At 36.2% G+C, this 17,818-nt stretch overlaps 1 protein-coding gene across 3 annotated transcripts; it reads right to left on the reverse strand.

Annotated features, from left to right (window-relative positions):
• Positions 1–7,512: 7,512 nt before the first annotated feature.
• LOC6493872 (cationic amino acid transporter 3) lies at positions 7,513–17,737 on the reverse strand. Of its 3 annotated transcripts, none has more exons than XM_044714488.1 (4): positions 17,632–17,737; positions 9,294–9,911; positions 8,728–9,240; positions 7,513–8,661 (listed from the first exon to the last, which is right to left on the reverse strand). In XM_044714488.1, the coding sequence occupies exons 2-4, from the start codon at positions 9,907–9,909 to the stop codon at positions 7,970–7,972; spliced, it is 1,821 nt and encodes a 606-aa protein (XP_044570423.1). In that variant the 5' UTR covers positions 9,910–9,911; positions 17,632–17,737; the 3' UTR covers positions 7,513–7,969. The 3 variants fall into 3 exon arrangements, with proteins under 3 accessions (XP_044570423.1, XP_014764585.1, XP_001958596.1); XM_014909099.3 differs by lacking the exon at positions 17,632–17,737 and adding an exon at positions 17,426–17,530; XM_001958560.4 differs by lacking the exon at positions 17,632–17,737 and adding an exon at positions 12,460–12,615.
• Positions 17,738–17,818: the final 81 nt, after the last annotated feature.

Consider the following 17,818-nt stretch of genomic DNA (forward strand, 5'->3'; position numbering starts at 1 on the left):
ATTTATATCCAACCCCGGTTCAAATTTATCCATCGAAACAGGTTTTTAGTACGCATCTCCGGGTCGGATAGATTCTGCCAAGAATAATTTGAAGGGTCCTAGACTTGGCTCAAGAGCGCATCAAAGAAACAAACTGACTCTATTATCCACTTATAATATGATGGCGTTGGCGTTGTGTATATTTTTGGTAGGAAGGTGACCAAATAAGTTGAATCGTGCGAAAGTTGAAGACGGATGTTGCCGAGGTACATACATATATGTACATACATATGTATCAAGACCACGCTCTTAAGAAAATTATTTTTGGATCTAGTTTTCAATGAAGTACCCGATCTCGAGCACATTGAATGATGAGGGAGCTAGTTACGTCAGTAAATAAACATACGATGCGAATGCTTATGAGGGCAAGTATCCCCCTTAGTATATCACTCTGCGATTCCAAAAATTCTTTAGTCCTTAGCCTAGGAAGGTCGTAATATTTTCGATGACCTTGAATGTAGTTTTAAATTTGTTGAATTGGAATTGGTTTGGAAGTGTTCTTTTGTATCGAAATCCCTATTAACTGAATAAAAAACAATAATCTAACTTTGGGCATAGCAGATGCTTATATGTTCGAATTGCAGTGATATAGCCAATATAGTTTGCCGATCCTTATCCTTATGGTCCAACCGAACACTTTTACTGGAAAAAATTATTAATTCGAAAACGAAGAAAGATATTTCAATGCGATGTTTTAGTCTCCTTTTGGGAAAATGGATTTGACAACCTCTCCATAAATTAAAAAAAATTGCAACGCAATAAAATTTATTAAAATAATTGCTTTAATTCAGTCACATATAAATCAAAATAGTCTAATTTTTATATTTAATATTAATAATTAAATTAAAATGAATGATTTTATAATTTTTGTTTAGCGCCTGTGTTACGATATTAGTATGTCGTCAAAAAATCATGTCCATAAAGTGCTAAAAATATATTGAGTTACATTCTTAAGAGGTTACACCCTGATAGGATTTTGAAATTTTTGAAAAAATTTGTTTTTGCCTATAGGTATCCTATAGGCAAATAAAAATTTTTTCAAAAATCATATAAATAACCTATAAATAAAAAATAATCAATAGTATCATATAAAAAACCTGTCAAAATTTCTTCTAGCATCTCTATCTGACTTAATTCCAATATTATAGTGCGGCCCCTTCTACTGCTCTTTTTAATCATATAAAAAAACCTCTTGACGAGGTAAAGTACTGGTGACGAACCTGCATGCTAAATCCAAAATATCTGATACCAATTTTGGGGAAGAAAATATGCTATATAGGTGTACAAAATTGCATATAAAAAATATTCTTGTTTGGCACGTGCAAGAAAAACAAAAAAAAAAATAATCATTCACATGCCGAATAAGAATATTTTTTATATGCAATTTTGTACACCTATATACAAAGCATAATATAGCATATTTTTCGATGGCTTCAGTGGTTCTGTAATTATACGTATTTTTCTTTTCATTTCTGAGTGAATATATTTATTCAATTTTTTTACACGATAAATGGCTATATTTGAAGCGTATGCGTAAAGTCTGGCCTTACAGTGTTATCGGAAATAAAAAAATTGAATTGATTTACTGATTTACTTGATTTACTTATTAGTTTCTTGTGCGGATGAACAAAACCATTTTGAAAAATATGCGATTTTGAATTTTTGGCGCGGTTGTAAAGTCGGAGGTACCATTTTTACATAAAAATCAGCCCATTATTGCCCGTAAAAATGGGAAAAAAATTTAAAAAAAAGCGTTCGTTCATCCGAAAGAATTTATTGCATAAAAGATGTGTAAAAAATTAGATCCGAGCATTACTTTTTGAGTTACATTACGCACCGACTTAAAAAGTTGTTTTGATAAAAACGCGCCTAAAGTTTTAAAAGCAATTGAAAGTATATCGAGAGAAAGTAACTAGAAAATCGGTATCTCAACGAGCTTTAGTCTGATCGACATGAAACTTGCACAGGATATTCCTGAGATAATGTTCTATTATATTAAGAATTTTTGGAAAATATTTTTTTTTGAAGTCTCAAACCATCCTGCCCTCTTAAACTTGTACTGTATTTGTCTATCGGTCGACTAAATCCTATAGCTCTCATTTAATGAACAATCGGAATTGGCGTAACTTCTAGACTTTCTACGGATTCCGTTTTGGACAATCTAATCCGATCTTTGATAAGGATCGGTCGTCTATATCCTATAGCTGCCATATAACTGAACAATCGGAAATGTCACAACCTTAACTGCAAGGGTATATCAACTTCGGCTCCGCCCGAAGTTAGCTTTCCTTTCTTGTTATTAGAAAATTTATTTGATGGTGAAATTCTCACAAGGAACGGACATCTATGAACGGGGTTTCCCACAACTACGAAACAATTGTGGACTTTAAATAGAATTTTCAGGACTCAGGAGGTGATCCTAATGAAGAATATATATACTTTATAGGGTCGGAGATGTCTCCTTCACTGCGTTGCACACGTTTGACCAAAATTATAATACCCTCTGCAAGGGTATTATATAATATAAGCTTCTGTTTAACTGCACGGGTATATCAACTTCGGCTCCGCTCGAAGTTAGCTTTCCTTTCTTGTTATACCCTTGCAGAGGGTGAAGGAGACATCTCCGTCCCTATAAAGTATATACATTCTTGATCAGGAGGATCACCTCCTGAGCCAATATGAGCATGTCCGTCTGTCTGTTTCTACGCAAACTAGTCTCTCAGTTTTGAAGCTATCGAGTTGAAACTTTGCTCACACCCTTCTTTCCTTTGCAGGCAGTATATAAGTCGGAACGGCCGGGATCGGTCGACTATATCCTATAGCTGCCATATAACTTATTGATCGGAAATGCCATAACTTACGTTAGAAGGTTGGTTCCCCACTTGTTATATTTGGCCAAAGTATCTTATCTAGAACATTTTATAAGAATCGGCCGACTATATCTTATGGCTGTCATAGAAAGATCGGAATGGACATAACTTTGGTGTTTTTTAAGTTAGAAAGATGGGACTTGGTACAGATTCCACTTTGGGCAATATAATCCGATCTGTCAAATTTTTTAAGGGTCGCCGACTATATCCTATAGACGCCATATAACTGAACGATCGGAAATGGAACAACCTTAACTGCAAGGGTATATCAACTTCGGCTTCGCCTGAAGTTAGCTTTCCTTTCTTGTTTCTTGTCTATTATTAAGACGTTTGGTCTTAAAGAAACTGAAATAGATATTTAAAAAAACTTTTTAACGGTTTAAAGCCCGTTTTACTATATTTCTTGACTATAATGTTATGAATTTTTTAACAAACAAAGTTTTTTTTAATTTTTTAACCTAAGCTTAAGGTATTTCAAAAAGTTGTAGAACAAATGTTGTTCATACAATAGTAGCAAACACCTCCAATTTTTTTCAGGATTGCCAAGGAAAAAATAGTCCAAACAGACAACCAGACACATAGACAAACTGCCTTCATTTGGAAAAAGCTGTAAAAAGAGAATTTCTTGAATAACTTCTGAAATAAATGTCGGTTGAGGTACCACTCAACGCATATTTAGTAGTATAATGTGATTAAAAAAAAATATATTATCTGGTGACTAAAATGTCTCCACCAGCCCAATTTAGTGATTCAAAATTTGTTTACTTTCACCCTTATTTCTCCCAAACCAAACGACTTGTAGACTCTATATATAGCCGAAGAATTAAAAATGTTCTGTAATCATCTGATCTAAATCAATTATACACCAATCGAAAGGTATTGTTTTAATTAGATAATTTTTGTCCAAACATTTTTCACCCTAGTTGACTGGTAAAATAGCGTCCACACGTGCTATGTTACCCTACATATGTAGGTTATGTTAGGTTAGACGGCTGGCGGTCTCTTCCTTAGGAGGCGACCACCACTTAGAAATTCGTACACACATAGGATCTGAAATTCCCTTTATTCGCGGGGAAGGACTTATGTTAGACCGTTCCCCCACCCTGAGGCTTTTGTGAATCTTTCTATCCCATTTGGATCTATTTCTGACATCATTAAGATGTTGTTGATGAACCTGTCGCCCCGGTGTTGAAGTCTGAGAGACTGTAGTGCTGGACAATGGCATAGCAGATTCACGACTGTTTCTTCTTCTTCTTTGTCCCTGCAGCTGCGGCAGTAGTCGTTGTGGGGTGATTTCATTCGCCTAGCATGTGTTCCCACTAGCCAGAGCCCCGTGATGACTCTTATAGCCGTGCTGACAACTTCTAAGTAGTTGTGATGTTCTTTTTTTTTGACATTTTTGGCCAGAGTTGGCGGGCCAGCCGGCAATTGGGAACGGAGTCCCAGCTGAGTTGGTTTTCCTTCTTGTTGGCTTTCCTAAGTTGGATCTTCTAAGAGACTAAAGGTACACCGATACCATCTAGTTCTCCCTGGAGCGGTGTGCTGGTGCCAATTCTTCTGCTATGCAGTTGCCTCCACTGTATTGGAGTTACTGGTGATCGAGCTGATCGATTTTATAGCCGCCAGTGCTTACTGTATATATTGACTCCTCTTAGTGTGAAGTTATGTGTGTTTAGGTATTTTAGTGCTTCCCTTAAGCTATCACTTCCGCTTGAAATACGCTGCAGTGATTGGGTAGTCTGAAAGAGGCTTTAATACCTAGTTGTTCGGAGTATATCCCTCCTCCTACTTTATTGTTTAGTTTGGAGCCATCGACGAAAGTAACCGGATAGGAGTCGTATGAGACTCCAAGGTGGCTGCCGTATTGTCCTCGTTGCTGTGTAATGTAGGAGAGAGGAAAAGTGTGAGGCTAATTTTTAAAGGCGGCAACATAAGCGCATTGTTTGCACCGCTTACGGCGCGGATACCCGCTAGCAGTCCGGGGCTGTTTGTTTGCGAGGAGGATCCCCGAGGCAGGCCTGCTATGGGATCCTATACTAGTATATAAATAATGCAATACATAAATTCATACATGTAGATCGTAGAAAATATTTTAAATACAAAGATTAAAGAGCAGCTTGATGCCGTAGAAGATTGAAGAGAGTTGATGGACCGTTATTATTTTATTTAGAGATGAATTATCGGATATACCGTGTTGTCAGCATCTTTTGTCAACGCCACTTGGCATCCTTGAGTGGAAGCGCCTTAGAACTCTTTCTCCAGTAACGACGTTACGATGTCTTGAACTGGATTCGATCCTTCTCATAGGTCATTGACGAGATTATATCGGTTATCAACAGAAACAGCATCCTTCTTGCCGATAGTTGTTGCGATAAATGATTTCAAACGGTCCTTAGTAAGGCTCTAATGGCGATTTGACGACATCGGTCCGGATAAATGGGTGGAAGTGTATTCCCTTTTGATGAAACATTTTTTGGTTGCTGTTCTGCGCCGTTGGAGGACCCAGGTTGTATCGATATCTACGAAAAATTCGTTTGGCAAGCGTATCATTGTTTCGTAGAGAATCTCCGCAGCCGATGATTTAAGGTCCTCTTTTATGCAGGACCGCACACATCATCGTTGCCTTGAACGTTCTTTGCCATCTTTCAATCATTCCATTTGATAGTGGGTGATAAGCAGTCGTTTGGATGTGATCACTGCCCATAAGTTAAGTCAGCTCCTTGAACAGCGCAGATTCCATCTGGCTGCCTTGGTCTAAAAAACTTTAGTCATTTATTCGGCTGTCATGTTTGTGGCAGGAATAGCCTCCGGCCAGCGAGTGAATCTGTCTATCATGGTAAGATAATACCGAAAATGTTGATGAAATGGCTTGATGGCCGTATATGCGAACGAAATTAGTTGATACGATAGTGGTTCCTTGCAGTCAAAATCATCGACTACATTAACAGATCTTTGAGATGAACGATTTGAGCCAAAAATTTCGAAATGTTGCCTAGATTACGAAGTTTCCTTGATGACGCCTTTTCTGGCCGCTGCCTAAAAGCATAGACAAGAGGGTTATAATCGGCGTTAAAAGTACTTGATGGCTTCATAAATTGAAAGTAAAGACGAACGCGAAATTTCGCATTCGGAATTTCGCATTCCGCAATAGGGATCTGATAACAAGCTTTTACCAGATCGACGGTCGAAAATATCTTTTTTTCATGTAGCTGCTCCGAGAAATAGTGAGTATGAGTAATTGGGCAATGGTCGGTTACGGTTATGCCGTTGAGTTAACGATAGTCCCCGGAGGATCGCCAACCTCCATCTATTTTGCTAACCATATTTCAATGGACAGAGAGTTGTACATTGTGTTGATTGTTGTAAAGTGACGTCCACATATTCTTGTACAGAGTACAAGGACAGATGTGGACAGAGGAATTTTTTGCAGTGAAACAACTACTGATCGTCGGGGATGATTTCGAACGAGTCTCTCTCAAAGAATATCTTTTTGGGAGCGTAAGTTGTAGCGAGATTTTCCGGGCATACACTAATGTTGGGTTGGTACCGTCGCTTTTTGTATGAGAGTGTGTGATTTGCGTGCAAGTTTTTAATTCAGAAAATGTTATGCCATTTAAGAGTGTCTATTTGCGAGCTACACTCTAGCACGTCGGGGTCACTACTTTAGTAACTCGGACTAATATTACTAACATATATTTCTGTTCTGTACAGTGTGGCGCCATCTATTTTTGGCACTTCGGAATTTTTGGCTACTTCGGAATACAATTACTCTTCCTGATACAAAGCGATCCAAATCATTTTTTATACCCTTGCAGAGGGTATCATAATGTTGGTCTAAGGTGTGCAACGCACTGAATATCTTCGACCCTATAAAGTATATATATTCACCTATATAATATAAATTTTTCAATCTGAAAAATGTTTAGACTTGAATCTTTATGTTTGCAAGCTATAATTGCTATAATTTTCCCTATAAAAACATTTTTGTCTTTTTCCCAGACCGCATTAACTGCATCTTTTGGCAGCAACTTAGGAACCAACTACCAAAATAAGACAAAAGTGAGAAAAAAATAAAAAAAAAAATATTTATAACTAAATAATTTAGAACTAGAATTAACGATATTGAGGGGGAAAATAGGAAAGATTTTGTTTTTGAATTGCAGAATGATATTCTGTAAATTATGTGTAATCTGGTTGAATAAAATAAGATATGTAGAATATTGAAAGTTTCTTATTAAAATAGATTTAACAATCTTCGACATTATTATTTCATTATTATTTTATGCTTAAATATCGATTTTTCACTTTTGTCCGCCTAGATTGTCAAAATTACTCTGTGCAACGCTTTCATAAAAACAGGGAGTAAAATGTTACATTAAATGTTACATTGCTACGTTAAAAAAAACGGAGCCTCTAAAGTAAAAAATTATTGTTTTTAAACTTTTTTTCTGTAGTTTTACTAAAAAATCAATTACAAATATAATTTTTAATAACAAATTTTGAAATCTTAATTATCCTTAAATATAAAATTTTTCTACATTGTTTAGCAACTAAAATCAATGTTGAAGGGATGGCGCAAAGGTAACAATTTGTTTTTTATCTGTTTATCATATTTTTCTACCCCCTTATAAATATATAAATTGTGACAAATATGCGACCAATATTACATTAGTAATATTACATTTGGTAATAGTAATAGTACATTTACAAATATCACATTATACGGACATCACTGTAGAATTGGTTTTTGGGGACATTTAGTTGGAAAAAATGGTAAGAAATCAGTGAAATGGTAAAATAGAGTCTGTTATGAGCTCTCTCTACGCGCATAGAAATAACAAATTTCCACGACTAGGGGACATTGGGCTTCGGATTGGTTTAGGTGCAAATCTGTTTAATTTCCATGCGCAATCTATTTATCTCTCTCACATAAGCGTTCTGGCTAAGGGGGCTGAGGAGTCTTTTTTATATTAAAGGAAAGATGCCAAGACCGAATAAAGTTTAAACAAAACAGTGTGACCTAACAGGGAAGGGGAGCGATAATACTTTTAGGGTCACGCCTACAGTTTTTCTGAAAATTCATACGGTGGCGGCAGTTGACCAGTTTCCGCCTTGCAGTCCGGTTCAAAGGCGGGATTCTCATGTTGGCCCTGTCGTTGCATTGCGTTGGCGGCCAGCTCTGCGTGATTGCGAGACCGAGAAATTTGGGTAGAATTACGCATCCCATAGCTGAAGTAGATAACATAACCAATAACGATCCAGATAAGAAAGCGAATCCATGTGTTCAAGTCCAGCTGGAACATTAGGTACAAGTTCGCAAAGACGCTCAAGCAGGGTACGAAAGGCACAAGAGGTACTTTGAAAGTAAGCTCAATGGTTGAAACTGGCTGCATTCCAATCACGACGCATATTACGATTAAAACCGCTCCTATCACACTTAGGGATACGATTCCGCCGGTGGATTCCATGTCGAACACCTTTTGTAATGAGCACCATACTAGGCAAAATATTGCAAAAACCACGATGCCAACCTTTGTTATGGCCGAGGTCATCGAATTGGGCTCACGGTACGAGTTGCCATTAAAGAATTGTCGAAACACGTTTGGTGCTTTCACAGACACAACTTTGGTCATCTCTTCGTCCTGGTAGCGCAGCACCAGCACACAGATGGCTACTATAGTATAAGCGAGCAGTGTGCCAATGGACATCATGTCCACCAGTTGGTCCAGGTTGAATAGCAAGGCCATAATAGCTGCAGCAAGAAAACAAAAAATGTATTAGAATCATACCGGTGGCGTGACAGCAACAATCAACTTACATGCAAATATGCCTGATACTACAGTTGCCAAAAGGGGTGTCTTCGTATAACTATTAACAGTCGAAAGCTTCTTGAAAAGGATCCCGTCATTTCCCATAGCGTAAAGAATTCGGGGCAGCGGAAACATAGCTCCCAGTAAACTAGTGCAAAGCGCAAAGACAGCTCCGATAGTCACAATCCATTTGATCGTGTACCACTCAACGGAGTCAAAGGCGTGAGGGAAGGGTGCATCCTTATCCTGCAGGTAATAGGGCAACATCATGGTTAGAACCGTTGACACACCGAAGTAGGACAGGAATATGATAATCAGCGAGACCACAATGGACAAAGGAATGTTGCGCTTGGGGTTAATGGCTTCCTCGCCGGTAGTAGCAATACAGTCGAAGCCTACAAAACCATAAAAACATTTTGCTGCACCAGCCATAACTCCGGCGATACCGAAAGGCATAAATCCACCGGTACCGAAACCCTCGGGCACGTCCTTTTCCGAAATGCGCCAGTTCTCTACATTAGCTGTGGCGAAAAAGTTAAATTATTTCATTCAAAAAAAAGGTCAATAAGCTTACCATTCATGGCCCCGGCCACCAGCACAATGCAGATTGTGACCAAGTTGACAGTGGTGAAAATATTATTCAAAAAACTAGACTCCTTCGCGCCAAATGCCAGAATAGCGGCAAGCAGCAATACCATTCCAAACGAAAGAAAGTCCGGATAGTCTCCAAGAAAATCTACGTTAATGTGCATCGACTCGTTCAATGCTTTCGACATATCATTATTGATTAATGAATCAAAATAACCACTAAGACCGCGAGCCACAGAAGCCGTGCCAATAACGTATTCCAGTATAAGGTTCCATCCAATAGTAAAAGCCACGAATTCGCCGATAGTAACATAACTATAAACATAAGCACTTCCTGCCTTGGGAACGCGTGCTGCAAACTCGGCATAGCAGATACCCGCAAAAGCCGACGCAATGGCTGCGATCAGAAAGGATATGGTTACAGCAGGACCGGCAATGTTATATGCCACTTGACCGGCTAGGACATAAACACCCAATCCCAAGGTACTGCCCACTCCCAAGGCTGTCAGATCAAACAGATTGAGGACTCGGGCCAGCTGGGACTCTCCTTCGTTCACGTCGTCCGTCTTGCGACGAGTTAGTGCTGTCCAAAGTTTGGCCATACCTAAGAAAAAAATATAAACACAGAATTGTTTATTCGCAGAATTGTTAATCGTTAAGTTTGTTGTTACTTTGCTGTTATGCCAAACCTAAAAATTTTTTTGCTTGAATTCCGTGACCTCAAACTTTTAAAATTATTTTAAAAGTGGTTCGCCAATGACGAATAGTCACCTATGTCCAAAGATATAAAAGAAGCACAAATAAATTGTTTAACTGATCTAAAAACACATTTTTTTGAGATTTTTGTTTTTTTAGACATAAATATGAAGAGGTAGCTTCAAACCTTTTTTCAAAAAAGATATTTAGAAGAATAGAAGATTGAAGAAAATGAAATAGAAAATGTTTAGATATTTAAACGAGTTACCTATAAGATATGTAAAATGTAAGACACCTCTTGACGAGGTAGTGACAAACCCGCAAGCCACGCCCAAAATATCGTATATTTTTGGTAGCGTATTTACTCGTAATTTAATAAAATATTACAAACTAACAAACATTTTTATACAGCACGTGGTGTTGTTATAATGAATATCTTTTTTAAATCTTTCAGGAGCATTCTGATTAATTTTGTAATCGTTTTTAAAAGATTAATGTTAAACTCCCTTTGACAGCCGATTCACACGGTCAGCAATAAACTTTCTGTTTCGCGCATCCACTTTTCCTTTTTTTTACAAATTAGAAGTTTGGCTTTAAAAAAAATATAAATATAAAAAAACTTTTTCAATGTGGTAATGCATGTTTAGATAGATAGGATAAAAAGATATGCATTTACATTTTAATTTACAAAGATTGTTTAATTTTTTGACGTAAGCTTAGGGTTTTAAAAACAAATTGTGACCAAAAGTTATTCACCTTTAATTAACAAACATCCCCAATTTTTTCAGTATTGTGGGAAAGAAAAAAACGCATTCAAACAAACAGCGGTAGACAACTTTTACACCCGGTACTAGATTAAAAGGGTATATTATATCAGTGGCATAGATAGCATCTTTAAAAACTAACAAGGTTGTGCTATTTCCGATCGTTTAGTTATATGGTGGCTATAGGATATAGTAGGCCTTATGAAATTTGGAAGATCGGATTCGATTGCCCAAAATGGAATCCGTAGAAAGTTCCATCATTCTAGCTTAAAAAACGCCAAAGTTATGCCAATTCCGATCGTTCAGTTTTATGGCAGCTATAAGGTGTAGTCGGTCGACCCTTATGCAATTTGGCTTATGAAATCGGATTACTTTGCTCAAAATGGAATCTGTACCAAGTCCCATCTTTCTAACTTTAAAAACACCAAAGTTATGCCAATTCCGATCGGAGGTGTCGGCGATGTCTCCTTCACTGCGTTGCACACTTTTGACCAAAATTATAATACCCTCTCCAAGGATATAATAATGTATAATAATTAGCAATGACGGTACCTGGTTTGTTTATACTAAACAAAGCCAACTAAACCAAATTTATATTATTCAAGTTGTACTATTTAATTTATGTGAAAAGAAGAGTGCAGAGTTGGATTACCTTTAAAACGGACTACTATCAGATTAACTTACTGTCAATTACATGTCTTTTCTGAATTTAAAAATGTACAATTTAATAAGGAATACCTTATTACCTTAGGAATACCTTAGGCAAGTATTAGTATTATTATGTACCAGTTGTTTATGCTATCAAACAATTGTGACTCGATGATTCTTTTTTTAAATAATAGATCTGCTTAGTATACATTGTTTGTATCCATCGGAATAAGTGATTGTAAATTACTTCCATTTACACAACCTCTATTGGGCACTTCAACTGTTAAATGAGCACGCGCCATGGTTTTATCTAATCACGAACGTTTATTAATGGAAAGCATGATTAAAACTTAAAATCGCTGGAAATTGAAGTTGCCATTGGGAAGTACTTAAAGGGTTCAGACTGAAAAGACTGATTAAAATTCAGCTTGCATTTATAGTAGTCAAATTACTGCAAAAACTCACACGTCCGGTACTTACATCTAAATATCCAATCCCCGCACCGCTACACAAAACATGTTTTTAATGCCATATCTATTAATCGAAGGTTGTCGGTTCAGCTATAAAAATAAGAGTGTATCCCCAGTTCCACCTGCGATTGTAAAACATTTATTCAAATTCGACATTTATGCCAGGAATAAGCCGTAATAACCATGCATAACTACAAATCGTACTGTATACAACAAGAATGTAAACGGCAGTAGTGTCTCACATATGCGCACACCACTTATCTTTTTATAATTAATGACAAGTACACCTTTGTACATATGTACATACATGTTTTAAATGTATACGTTTTAAAGATGGATTCTTCCTAAAAAAAAACTAAGATCGCTGAGCTCTTTCCCAACTTAAAAATTGGTATTTTGTTAAAATATGGAAATAGACCTATTACTCTTAGCCAAATAAGGATATCGAACAATCATATAACAGATTTTAAGACGATTCAATATTTATCACAAAATGTCACATTTTTGTTTAAATATACACATAAATTTTTTATTTTGGCAAACTGGTTGACTATACAAACTTAAATTTACGTACTTTTCCCTTTTTCTTTTTCAGAGTATCAAATTAACCGACGCACCGCTTTACTCTGGTCTCGCTCGAATAAAAAGCTAACAAAATAACACCGATCAAGTTACCGCGCGGGACGCACTCCAAAGTGCTTCTGATCACAGAGCTCTGGCGGCGGAACGGTTAAAGCTTTGGGTTTCGCTTTTGGCCCCTGATTTTTTAACGCGACGCTGCGGCAGATTGTTAATAACTTTTTCCCCACGGGTCCGAAGCAGCGACTACATCTCATTGGCTTTCCGGTTCAATCCGATTCGTTTTGAGATTCGAATTAGTTTCCGAATGTTGTTCGGCGATCGGATTCAGACTTGAAGCCGAGTGTTGAACTCGGCCAACAACTCTATCTTTTATATGTATATACAGCGTGATAGCGGGTGTTAACAGGTGCAATCGCCTAGTTAGTGGTCGGCCATCTGACGTCACTGCGATAAGTTAATTGCGGCCATCGCTGGCGCTCGTGCCATTGATTAGCCATTAGTAAGAAATTTGTGGCATATCTCATTGGCTTTTTCTAGAAACATTCCCCCGCCCTCACGTTTATCAGTCACGTCTGAACACCGAAAAATGTGCTCTGAGCGTTAGCCGTGAATTTAAGTGGCAAGCAGATCGTAAATGTAAACAATGCTGCAATTCGCGCAAACTTGAGGCCATTGAACGCGTGCGACAATGTGCTCATAGGTCGTGGATAACTATCGACGCCTGTGGATCGCCCTTGACCCACTGGGCGGCACCCTTCGAACTCCGATGACAGCAATTCAACTGAGTATTCTTAAAACACTTGCCAGCTGCCTCAACCACTCACATCGTTTTCGCAGCTGAAGTAGTCAGAATCGAACGCATTGACAAAGTTGGCTAGCTTATTGAAACGCATTTTTTTCGCAACAGCTATACTCTTTTTTTGTAAGCCTTAAGAAAAAACGACGTTAACAACCTTCTTGAAAAAAAATAAAATATTCCACTCTATGACAAAGCACCGGGCCAATCGATGACTTGAAAAATAACTTGCTATCTGCAGACCCGAAATAGGCGCGCCAAGACCGGCTTTAAGGGATAGACGGGCAGTCAAACTTGAAAAACAAATCTTTCAATATTGCAAGAATCTTTTAATTATTTTTTGAGTCATGATGATTATGTTTGCTTTTAACATATAACAAATAAAAGTCACAACATCCTTTTTTGGTTTATTGAAACTGAAACTCTTAGGCGCCTGTTAAGTACAGACTTCATGACACAACTGTTCGTTTAATGGTGCCAGTCCCAACTGGCCTAATTGATCGCTAACTCGATTTGATTGTCTGCCAATATTTAAACTATCCATGGACCGGATAAATATTTTCACACCTCCTTACAGACGTCTTTACTCGTGACGTTAGCGAATATGATTAATATTTCACCCAATGAATAATATCGGTATTACTATCAACTCCACAACGGCCAACACCCCGTTTCCATAATACTAGCAATATGGTTGTGAAATGTCCAATCGATTTATGAGCCTAACATGTTCATATTTGCTCTTTAATTTATAACCTCTCATCCTGGGGTCTATCGTTTACGATTTCCGTACGATTGTGTTTAGCCTTATAACTCGCCATAGTGACCAAACGCCAATGGCAAAAAAAAATTTCCAAATATTTTATAATCCGTGTGCCATTCTAACTGAGTTGTACATTGAAAACCCCATAAAAGCTTCCTTTCTTTTTCACATAATTATATGACCTACAATAAGGTGGTAAATATTTTCTCAATTTTATTACATATTTTCTTTGCTCGATGTGATCGAGGAATGTTTATAATGCTGTATGCCCAGACGAGGCGTAAAAATTAGTCAATCTTTATAATCCGTCCAAAAGTTCTGGAGAGTATGATACATTATCTCTATCCTTGTGCCAGACGTTGAAATCTTAGACACTCGTGAATTTTTGGGATAGAAAAAAACGTCAAGAAGAGGCACTCATGAGTTGGCTTAGTGCAAAGTCGGCCTAGGGAAGGTAAAACCATATAATTTCATTCGCCTAATATCTGATGCAATTAAAGTAGGCCCTCATCCATTTGTCAAGACCTGCGATAAGAGATAGCTGCACTCCAACACTGAAATAAGCAATTCCCATGCTGTGTTTCTGACTGTGGCAGCGACTCGTGAGTTTGCCTGATAACAGAAACAGAGAAATTTCACACAAATTTGCGCTTTATTATCTTTAACATGCGGCTTTATCTAGGTAGTGTATGTCAATTTTTATAATTATGTTGACACAAAATTAGAAAGGCAAGAGAGATGAATTTTAAAAATAGGGGAAATATTCATCAATACGATAATTATAGGTTTCGCTGAACCAAAGTCCAGAACAAACACAGGTTACATCACAAATACATCAATTTCTTCATTTCCGCGAAAACTTTTAGTGATGGAAACTGTGTTTGTTCTGGAAAACTTTATCTGTTCTGGAATTTGGTTCAGAGGAGCCTAACGGTTCGAAAAAAAAGTTTAACGGATTACCAAAGATTGCTGTTCAAAATCGAATTTTAGCGACAGTACCGAATCACTTCGAATCGTAATCCGATTTTTTTTATCAATATCAGGTACTAATCAGGTACTGCTATCAGTTTAGTAACTAAACTTGTCGTAGATTACTGCTGGACTAACAAAAGGTACAATACAACATTGTAAAAACAAAAGGAAGGTCTGATAAAAGAATTTTTTGATTTTTGCTTAATCTTTGTAGCTACCGTATGAGTCTATGTGTATGAGTCTAGGGGTTTTTTTTTATATCAGATGTTTTTTCTGTAAAAATTTTATATCAGATGTTCTAAAAAAAGATCGTAAATATTAAAATTTTATTTATTTTAATAATACCTCATATCGATTTTGCTGACGAAAAAATCCAATATATATATGTATACAAAATTATATATTTGCAATTATTTTTTCATGACTTGAAATTTTTGTTTTTTATGGCTTTTTATAATTATTAAAAATTTGTCTAGAGAATAGATAATACGGATTAGAAAAAAAAACATTCTAACAGAACACTTCAAATATAACCAGAATTAAACATGTAATTAATAAGAATATAAAATCCTCTTATTAAATAGACTTCGGTGTAGATATATGTACAGATAAATAAATGAAGACGCTAGAGGAACAAATGAAATTGATTTCATATTTACCACTAAACAGTTTTCAATAATACAAAATATACATAACACTTCTATTCGACTATTAAAGATGAGAGTCATGTTGTGTAAATTTTACGTGTCGACTCTAAACGCCTATCGACGAAGGGCAGTAGTAGGAACTGCGTATTGTTTGGGAAATTTTGTTTGGAGTGTCGTCTGTACTGTTATGAATATGTACCTTAGTTTCACAGCTATCACGATCGGACTAAATCTTGAGTAATCGCATTATCTCAGATATAAAAACGATACATAAAAAGTTTCGTCATCTCAAGGGGTATCTTCAAAGGAAGAAGTCGTTAGATCCTGTTAAAACTAAAAACAATTTTTTTTAACTTTTATATCCGGTAGTCGTAGGGTACAAGGGAACGTTATAGTCGTGTGAATGTCCAAGAACAAATCATCTCCGACCTCACAAATTCTTTATCAATACCAACAGCCGATTCGATTTAGCTTTGTCCGTCTATCCGTCTGGAGTGGAGTTCTGAAACTACACCCCCTACCGCACCCAAAAATTGCATATTTCTGTAGGGTCTGTTGAGGAAACTATTTTTATGTAGTTTTGATGCCAAACTAAGTTAGGTAAAAAATAATGAATAAAATTATTAAGGAAACAACTAAAAACCCTTGGTTCTCAACGATAGAATTGTAAAAGTTGCTAATCAAACACTTTGGAAAATTAATCATTCAAGGTGTCAAGGTGCCTTGATCAGAGATTTTCTGAAGGGTTTGTGACTCCCGGTGATTCCGGTTTCAGGTAATTCCGTTTTCCGGAGTTTGCCACCCCTGATTTAACTCGTATCGAAAAATCAGTTGCACCCTCTCCCTAGTTACTGGCAATTCCAATTGTGCCTTTCCTTGGCCAAAGCTCAAATTTTTATTAATTGATTTGATGTTTACGTGGATATATGTATAATATGTGCAGATTGAATCAAATCTGTGGAATTTACAAGCATCATCATTTCAATACCTTTCGATCAATATCCCTTTTTAGTTTTTAAACAGTTTTTCATGCAATATTACTGAAAAAACTAAAAAAGGGCCACAAAACACGAATTTCAAAAATATCTCAAACTTGTTGACCTAAATTACAAACACCCAGCTATGTATGATGATAACAATGTCATATGGCATTACTTTCTATGAGTCACTCAATCGTCCAATTCTAACTGATCTAACTCTGATTTTTTGTAACAACAATTTCTCACAATAGTATGAAATAATCCCTTCATAATCGAGGCATCACTTTTGATCGGAAATTATTTGGTTTTGCAATTTTTTTGCAATTACTTTTCCTTGTACCAATACGTAAATAAATATACATTCGTATTTCCGGTAATTTCAAAAATAAACAAATTAAGAGTACCCACCACTTAACACCGTTCTAATTAATTAATTGAAACGGGCATCTAATTAACAGAAATGATCAAAATTATCAAAAATTATCAAATATTCATTTTAAAGTAAAGAGTAAAGAGAATAAATTAAGGGTAACACTATTTCTTTTTTTATTTAGTTACACATTATATTATTCCTTATCGAAAAAAAAAATTTTTTATTTAATAAAAATGTATTATTATTAAATTGTGAATTCTTAATATTTTTTTATAAATTTTAAATTCGGGTGAAGTACCATAAAAAATTATAACAAAAAAAATTTTAATTTCTTGCACAAGTAGTAAACGCCCATTTAGTTGACATACAAAACCAAAAATAATGTATAAAAGAAGGTAAAGAACAATTAAATGAAAAATAAACTTGCCAAAATGAGGACGTTGATAACTGTCCAAAACCGGTTTACCTTAGCGTATGAACTCATACACTTAAATAAACATATACAGTGCATGTACGTTTCAAATTTTTGTTTAAAAATTAATTCTTTACGTAAATATGTGTGTATTTTTTATATATATAAATGTAAAAAATGTAATACAGGCTTGTGTTGTTGTTTATGTGTTTTGTACATACATAAAAAAATTCGAAAGCTAAGTCGATGGAGAAAAAAATTAATAATTTATTTCACTCAAATCCCACGCGCACTAACAACCTGTGCTGGGTAAACCAGCGACGAGAACACAACTAATGTTAAAGTGTCTCGACAACATCATAGAAGGTGGAAATAGATCAGACAAAACAAAAAGCTCATTATAGTTAA

The sequence above is a fragment of the Drosophila ananassae genome, chromosome 2R, assembly GCF_017639315.1.
Source record: "Drosophila ananassae strain 14024-0371.13 chromosome 2R, ASM1763931v2, whole genome shotgun sequence".
NCBI classification, from domain to species: domain Eukaryota; kingdom Metazoa; phylum Arthropoda; class Insecta; order Diptera; family Drosophilidae; genus Drosophila; species Drosophila ananassae.